This window comes from Paramormyrops kingsleyae, chromosome 3 (genome assembly GCF_048594095.1).
Source record: "Paramormyrops kingsleyae isolate MSU_618 chromosome 3, PKINGS_0.4, whole genome shotgun sequence".
NCBI classification, from domain to species: Eukaryota; Metazoa; Chordata; class Actinopteri; order Osteoglossiformes; family Mormyridae; genus Paramormyrops; species Paramormyrops kingsleyae.
In genome coordinates, this window is record NC_132799.1 from 29,674,993 (window position 1) to 29,682,988 (window position 7,996).

General features: G+C 44.5%; 1 protein-coding gene across 3 annotated transcripts in view; it reads left to right on the plus strand.

Annotated features, from left to right (window-relative positions):
• Positions 1-7,517, plus strand: part of LOC111843144 (myoD family inhibitor) — a 58,863-nt gene extending 51,346 nt beyond the window's left edge. Inside the window, exons 5-6 of one of the 3 annotated variants that reach the window (XR_002838085.2) lie at positions 1,730-1,874; positions 2,159-7,515. Coding sequence is in view for 2 of the 3 variants with exons in the window: in XM_072710101.1 (XP_072566202.1) it covers positions 1,730-1,929 (200 nt within the window). In the remaining variant the exon portion in view is untranslated. Of the gene's footprint in view, positions 1-1,729 lie in introns of all 3 variants that reach the window. The other 2 variants (XM_072710102.1, XM_072710101.1) reach the window with 2 other exon arrangements.
• Positions 7,518-7,996: the final 479 nt, after the last annotated feature.

Here is a 7,996-nt window from a genome sequence, read left to right on the forward strand (position 1 = left end):
AAACTCCTGACTCCTGAATGGTGCATTTATTACTGCATAAACCCATCTGGAAGCAGTCCCAAGTTCTCCTCGCACGTCGGACGAGCCTGTGTATGAAAGGCACTTCAGAGCGTAATTGGAAATATATCCACTTGACTTCCTCATACGAGTTAAATTGTATTTAGTGGCAGAGAGCCGAGAGGCGGGTGCCTTGTTGTGTAGCGATCTCCCGCGATTTCACGCTTTGCTGATAGGAAATCGGGACCCCGCATGTCGGTAAATGAGCAGGGGATTGTGGGAGGAGAAACTTGCCTGTTATGGCCTTAGGAAACTTTGCCGACAACAAGGAAGATGGGCCGGCTGGGTGATGTCATGGACTGGAAACGCAGCATAAACACAAAGATGAGATCAGGATGTCCCACGCGGAAGCAGCAGGCTTCAGACACACCTTTTCCGAAAGTGTTTCTCACCATATTTTTACTCGTGTGGTTTTCAGAATGCATTGAGCATTTTTTTTTATATATATATGTATGTACTGTTGACTGGCATAGAAATTGCAGAAATGTTCTTTTATGACAGTGAAGCTTTCTGAGATATGCAGACACGGTGATTTCGGGATTACAGCACTTGGGCTGAACTTGTCCGTTTCTACAGTGTCATTTTTTACCGTCTCTGTCAGGAGCTGTGTGAGCAGGTGCCTCTGTGGGCCTGTCCTCCCTGTTATGTCTCACTGAGCACTGGGATGAAATCCTCTTCACCCGTTACGGTCACCCCAAAGCTTAATTTGAGCCGAATGTCTCCTCGCGGTAGCTTTGACGCGATGGGCTCGTGCAGCCGTCCACACCCGCCGCTTACCACCACTGTTAACATTCCCAAATAAGAATTGAAAGGAGCCCAAAGGTAACTCACCAGAAGTCCGTTCGGTCTGGAAGAGAGTTCGAGAAATCCTGCTCGATTTAACTCACATTCTCATCCCGACATTTACAGGACAAAATATCCTAACGCTATTAAACATTTTTCCAGTGTGGATTTTTATGCTTATATAGCAGATTTTTTCCTTTTATAAATAGTGCATATATATATATATATATATATACATTTATGCATTCTACACTTCTCTCCCCTTCGTTCCCCATGAGCGTCTCACGAAGCCTAAGTGATTGTAATCATTCCCAAGCTTAGTGCCCCCCCCCCCCCCCCCACAGAGATCAGGTACCCACTCTGACAGCCGCCAGGGTGCCCTGTGGTTCTTTTTGAGATTAATAACCCCAAACGGAGGAGTCACTTTTACAGAAAGACCAGTTTCTCTGCCGGTTTGGGTGGGGGGGGTGGTTGGGGGATAATGTCAGACCCCCCCCAGAGGCAGCACGGACACCAGGAAAGAAGTGGCCAGAGGGTGGTGCTTAATGCTGCCCCCTTCCCTGATTTGATCCCTTTCGTTCGGCCTGTGTTTTGTCCCCTGGTCAGTTTGCTCTTTGTCAGCAGTTCCGTTGACTCCTGCAGTACCAGCAGAACTGTTTTAAAGCTCATCCGTAGTCCACTCCACCATTTAAAGCAATTACATCAGGACAGGGCTGGGGTCCGATTCAGTACAATTTTGCCTATAAACTAATGCTAATTATAGGCTAATAATTAGCCCATGGTTAGATATGATTCTGGGAGCAGGTTCTGGTGAAGGACATTAACCTCACCGCCTCACGGCTACTGATAGTGGCTCCTCACCAGCATTCCCCCCCCCTTTGGAGCTCAGGGCTGGTGGGGCCTGACCTTTACATCTTGGAGCCGAGCTTGATGTTGATCCAGGGACCAGGCAAACAGTGCCCTACGCAGCCTTCACCCCCCACCCCGCCGCCAAGGAGCGGGCGAAACACAGAGCAGCTCACTGCACTATGGAGGTACGTCCTGCTCAGCGCCCTTACCAGAGTCTTCCTCTGCCAGATCCCGCTTTAAAGCGAGGTGGCTTCGGTAACGCAGAAAAAATATCCATAATTCATTCATGATACTGTTGTTTTATCTTGGTCTCATTAAAAGTAAAAAAATTACATAGTTACCAGAACGTTGCACGGAAAATAATATGAACTGAACGTGTGTGTATATTTGGCTGAAATCGAGAAGATGCAGGTCCTTCTTAGCCACGGGATCAGACATAATTCCTCCTTTTTTTCCGCTGTCCTAATAGATCAATTTCTCTATATAAATTCGTCTCGAACGAACTGATTAAACAGCACAGTGTCTCTGCGTTGAGAGGCCCATTAGACATTTGTGACAGTAAATTACAGCACATTTACAATCCAAATGAAATTTCATAAAGGAGGGATATTGGGAACCGCCCCGTCCGTCTTCGAGCCTCCCTGCCAACGTCTTTGTCTCTCGTCTGACAAGCGCATCACATCAGCGCCCCCTGTGGTGGACTACGGCACCTGCAGGGTCGAGGAGTTTGGACATTCTTTCGCTGGTGTGCTGAATCTCTGCCACTTCCTTCGCCACATCAGCCGCCACATCTCCAGTCAGACCCAGCTCTTCCCTTCAGCGGAGGGCGTCTTTGCGTCTTTCCACCCAAAAGGGCGGGACACACACCTGGCAGCCGCCCCCTTTTGGCTCACTTTTTTTGTTGCCGTTCGCCCCCTAAATAATGAATCATCCAATCAATTTCTTTCTCTATGTTTTGGGCGCCGGAGCCTGGGGTGTGCCAAAGTCGATTCGCTTGATCTGAAGGGCCGGGATTAACCTCCCCCCACCCCCACCCATAGTCAAACCTCACATCTCCATGGTGGGTCCGGTGCAGACCTTTACAGTCAAGCACCCCACTCTTTCCCAGAACAGGCTGTTGAAAGATTCCTGTTAGGCCCGTAATTTTGGAACAAGGCAGTACAGCAGTCTGTCTGTGTAATGAACCAGGCAAGGACAAGATCTGTACAGTAGAATCGATGTCATGGGGGGGGGGGTCCCATGCCCGGGAGAATCAGGGGCTTGTTTTAAGCAGAGATAAGTACAGACCCCCCACTTTCGTAGGTATGTCCACCTGGCTTTCAGGGTGATGCATTTCCCGTAGAGTATGGATAATATAGCAGGCAGAAGCTCTGCAAAACTGAGCCTCGACTCCCAGTATCCTTAACTGGTCTCCACTACATTCAAAGGCGTCGGTCACGTGATACGTGGAATATAGTTAATGGTTACCGACTAGTGCTGGTGAGTTTTTGTAATGCCTTAGCTGTTTACATTTTTTTTCTGCATGACTTGCATGAGGGTTCAAGAAAGCTTCCTTGAAAAGATCACACTGGCATGTGATCTTTATTGCCGTGAAGAGGCAGCCCCCCCAAGTCCCTGAAAAGGAAAAAAGGAACCACCATTTTTAATTTTTTTTTTGGGGGGGGGGATCCAGGACATGTGATTTGAAGATATCTGTCTCTCACCTTGTGAAGTCGGCAGGTGATGCTCTATCCGTCGGAACAACGATGAGGAGAAGCAGGCTTCTGAAACAGCACTTCAAGCACAAGTGTCAGAATTTACACTGCTCTTTGTCTTTTCATGGGGGCGGCTAAATCCCTGCGTTTTCGTACCAGCTCTACGGGAGACAGCCTCTGGCTTGGCCAGGGATCGTTTCATCTAAGAGGTGTGGCTAGCTTCTGCTATAGGAAGATGACAGGAAACTGCATTTGGAACAATTTCCTTTGGCGCCACAAAAAATTTGACAAACGAGAGGTGGCCTTGACTGGCAGGATCACGCAGGCCATCTTCACTTGTACCGACTCCGGGGTTAAACTCTGGAGGATTATCATTAATGTCGCTACCAAAGCCACAGACTCTGCCCTCATCAACCCCAACTGCCTGGCACCAACATGGCCGACACCAACATGACCGACACCAACATGGCCAATATATGTATTCGGATCATTGTTTATAGTATGTAATGAAGGTACCACTCACCCTATAACGGTAGCACCTCCACAGGCTAAGTGGGACCGTCCTAACAGGTAAAAATCATAGGGAATCCATGTGAATGTTCCCATAGGCCAGGTCTCCATCCACATGTAACCATGGACACCAGTGAGTCTAAAGCCACCCCATAACACCTAAGAGGAGATCGAAGCATAACCCACACGGTGCCTTTCACACTCCTGCTTTGTTAAAATTCATTCATACCCATTATTCAGTGCTGCCTGTCATGTTACCACCTCTGCTGATGGAAACCAGACCCACCTTTGGATGAAGTTCATTGTCAACAGAAAGGTTGGTTTGCAAGGTCATTACTGTGCCTGAAATATGTCTACAGTATACATTCATGCTGCATGGCACAAAAGCGCATTTGTTGACATATAATTTAATAAAAACCTAACACATTATTTGTAAATTACCAGGGACTGCCACGATGTGTGAATTCTGGTCATATTTTCCAGTTTGTGAAAAACATCTGAATATCAAGTGCTTGTGAAAGACATTTTCAAATTTTACACAGATTTAAGACAAAATAATTTTGTATGCAACATAAATATGAGTAGTGATGAGATGTAATGATTCTCAGCACCATTGGAAAATAGTCCTTTTATGATATAATATAAATGTGTGTACAATTTAAATGGAAAAATTAGCTTATCGGATGAAATATTCCGCTCTGTTCCTTCCAATGCTTCTATGGGCAGTTCTGTGTCATTTCTTTAAAACCTGGAAAAGTAAGGAAGGAACCTAAAGTTATTTAAATGATTGGCCTTTTAAACAAATGTCTCATGTGTGCATCATATATTTGTTGTTATTAAATTTAAATTAAGTGTGCTATATATAACACTGTTGCAGAATATCATTAACCTACAGTAGTAGTGTTAACCTCCACAAATAATTAACAAAGTATTATTAAAAAAGACAATTAACTTGAAGTGTAAGTCCTGAAGTGTGAGGCATTTTATTGCTTTTTCCCCTTCGGTTGAATGCGCTGAAATCGCTGCTGCTCTGCACTCCCATAACATGTATTAGCTCCATATATTGTGCCTTGCGTTGAGTTCTGTAGTGCAGTTCTTTTTTCCCGAAAATGTGGCCGAATAAAGAACAAGATAACGAACAAACAAACAAACTTTAAGCAATGCTTTGTTGGCTCCTCCCCAGCCTCCGGGTGAGAAAAGCACAGACTGTTGATAAAAGAACATCATTAGAATTTAGTGATCAGTGGTCATTGTCAACACACCACAGCACACAGTGTGCAACAACGAAATGTGACCTCTGCATTTGACCCATATGTGACTTTCGTGACATAGCAGGGGGCAGCTAATTAAGCGCTCGGGGAGCAGTGCTTGGGGACGGTACCTTGCTCAGGGTATCTCAGTGGTGACTTGCTGGTGGGGGATTCGAACCTGCAATCTTTCAATTACAAGTGCGCTACCCTAACCATCAAGCCACCACTGCCCACATCAATTCTGTGTGTTGTAAAGGTGGAGTATGTTATGTGACCGTTACATCATACACATACACATTTAAAAATAATAATAAAATGAAAGCATGCAATGAAATAACAATGAAAGCATGCAAAAAAAAAACCCAAAATAAATTAACTTTTTTGCTGAAAATGTAAAAATGGGCTCAAAATCTGACGTTGCTTCCTTGTAAACAAAGCACAGTGATGAGCAGCAATAGGACAAGGAAGTAACGCTTCTCAATAGAAGACTTGAAACCATTTATTGAGGAGGTGGCCAAAAATATGTTTTAATAAAATAATTATTGCAGTGTAGCCAGCATAGCACACGTGACAGTAATAGCACAGCAGCATTCAGGGGGACATCTTAGAGGTCCCAAGGACTTGTGTAGGCACCAGAATCGCACCTTCCACATGCCCAGAGGCCCCTCTACAGCAGAGTGCGTCTTTGGTGTGCAGTGTTACACCTCTCCTGTTTGGGGATTCTACACTGGAGTCAGCAGCTATTCGCTAAGAGAGGATACCTACCGTCTCCAAAGAACCAGCCACCAGCAAACACACCATCCTTTGCCATCTGACACACTCTAAAGCTGGACCAGATATAAGAATCATGTGTCTTCCCAGGTCACTTGGCCACAATGTCTGTAAAATATCCTTAGATGCACATTACTTAGACAATTAGGTCTAGTGCCAGGAACCCTTTTTGGCAGGTGCAGGTGGGATTGAAGAGGTTGCGAGTAGGATTGAGCGTTCCATCTTCTGCACCTAATATGCCTGCAATGGCACGAAAACCAATTTTAGTGTCATACAAGGCATCCCCTCCTGCTGGAAACTATGCAGTTGTGCATACGATGCAAGAGAATGTGATCGATGCATGCACAGATTTGGACACAGTAGCATCATGGATGGTCTGCAAGAATCCATCGGTGGGATAGAAGCAGAGAGCTGTCAGACGATACATGATGGACTGAGGGCAAAATTCCGCTCTGTTCCTCTTTTCGATTTATCCTGCACCAGACCGGGAGGCTCAATATTTCAGCCCAGGCCAGCCTGTATTTCCCTATGAATTGTTCTTTGCTGAGATGGTCCATGGGGTTCACATCAACCCGCAAAACAGCATTTGGACCAGCAGCTTGGTCTCAAATGCCGTCTTGGTTTAGTTGTACAGTTCTCTGCCATTACTGGTCATGAGGGGTGATTCACCTTTCCAATTCAAAGGATGTGACAACTCATAGTAAGTTTGATTGGTTAGCTCATTTTGTACCATGGTTGCTGAGAATTTATGAATTGTGCCCCATTCCATTATGAATTGGAATATTAATTGAATTGGCCACGCCCTGTAAGACATTGAATTGGAATGAGAGGAAGAAGAATTTAATTCATTTTAATTCAAAGAAATTACTCAGGAATGTCATTTAATCTCTGAAAATATATATAATTATGCAATAAATGTACTTTCTAGATGGTTGATGTATATATTGACCTTATATATGTATTAGTGAGTGAAGTGAACTTTATACTTGCATGAATGTACGATCAAAATTGTGTAATTGCTTTAGCCCATTCTAACAATATGGATCTGGATTTTGTCGGCCCTCTGAGTCCTTTTCCATGGGCAAACATTTATTGTTCTTGCATATATAACTGTTCATGTAACACGCATAGGCTATTCTGGCAGGTGCTGGAACAGGGGGTGTGGCCGATGGCTGCTTTTTTCCGCCATGAATTTTCGTAATTGTGAAGTGGGATTCAGTGAATGCAGTTTATGTTAAACATGTAATTCATATTGGAATGTTCAGCTGTATTGTTACAGGTGCACCAGCACTATGTATATGAATTTATGTAAAATCAATCCCATTTTAATTGTACTTCCTTATATTCAAATTTGAATTGAGATTCTGCACCCTGTTCTCAACCAATTTTATGAATTGAATTTGAAGTTCAAGGTCATTCTCAATTCAATTCTGAATGGTGCACATCTCTGTTATGTACTGAAATTGCATGCAGGTGTTAAAACAATGAGCCCTTTTTGTGCTAATTTACAACCGACGTCATAGTTTTATTCTGCAACATTTTTGCCATCTGTTTTGGTCGATCTTTGTGTGTCTGTGATTGGACAGCAGGCAAAAGTTCAAATAAAGAACGTTCTGAGCACTGATAAAATTACGAGCAAGATTATGAACTACTTTACTTACTCGCTAATTAACGATTTATCTTAAGTGCTAGATAGCCAACTACTTAATGTTACAAAGCTTTCAGGAATCCCACCACAGGTAAACAGGAAGAAATGAAGTAGTTTATGTCGGTTTATGTTTTATTTGACATTTTACAGGAGAGCTGCCCTTGCCACAGTCTCTTAAAAACATTTCACACATTCCTGTCAGCAGTGATGTGTGAAGCAAGGCGGCTCCAGCTTTTTCTGATATCTGTCTGCTCGAGTCGCGTGGCAGCCAGCACCGTGGCGACGGCATGTTCCGGAGGATTCCGCGGGAGAGGACTTTCTCCAGTTTAAACAGCAGTAAGTGGAGGTGGGAGACACTGGGTGTCCCTGAACGAGGACATGTAGGAGGGCCACCAGGGGGCCCCGAAGGAGTCAGGCTAGGGGGTCCCGAGGGG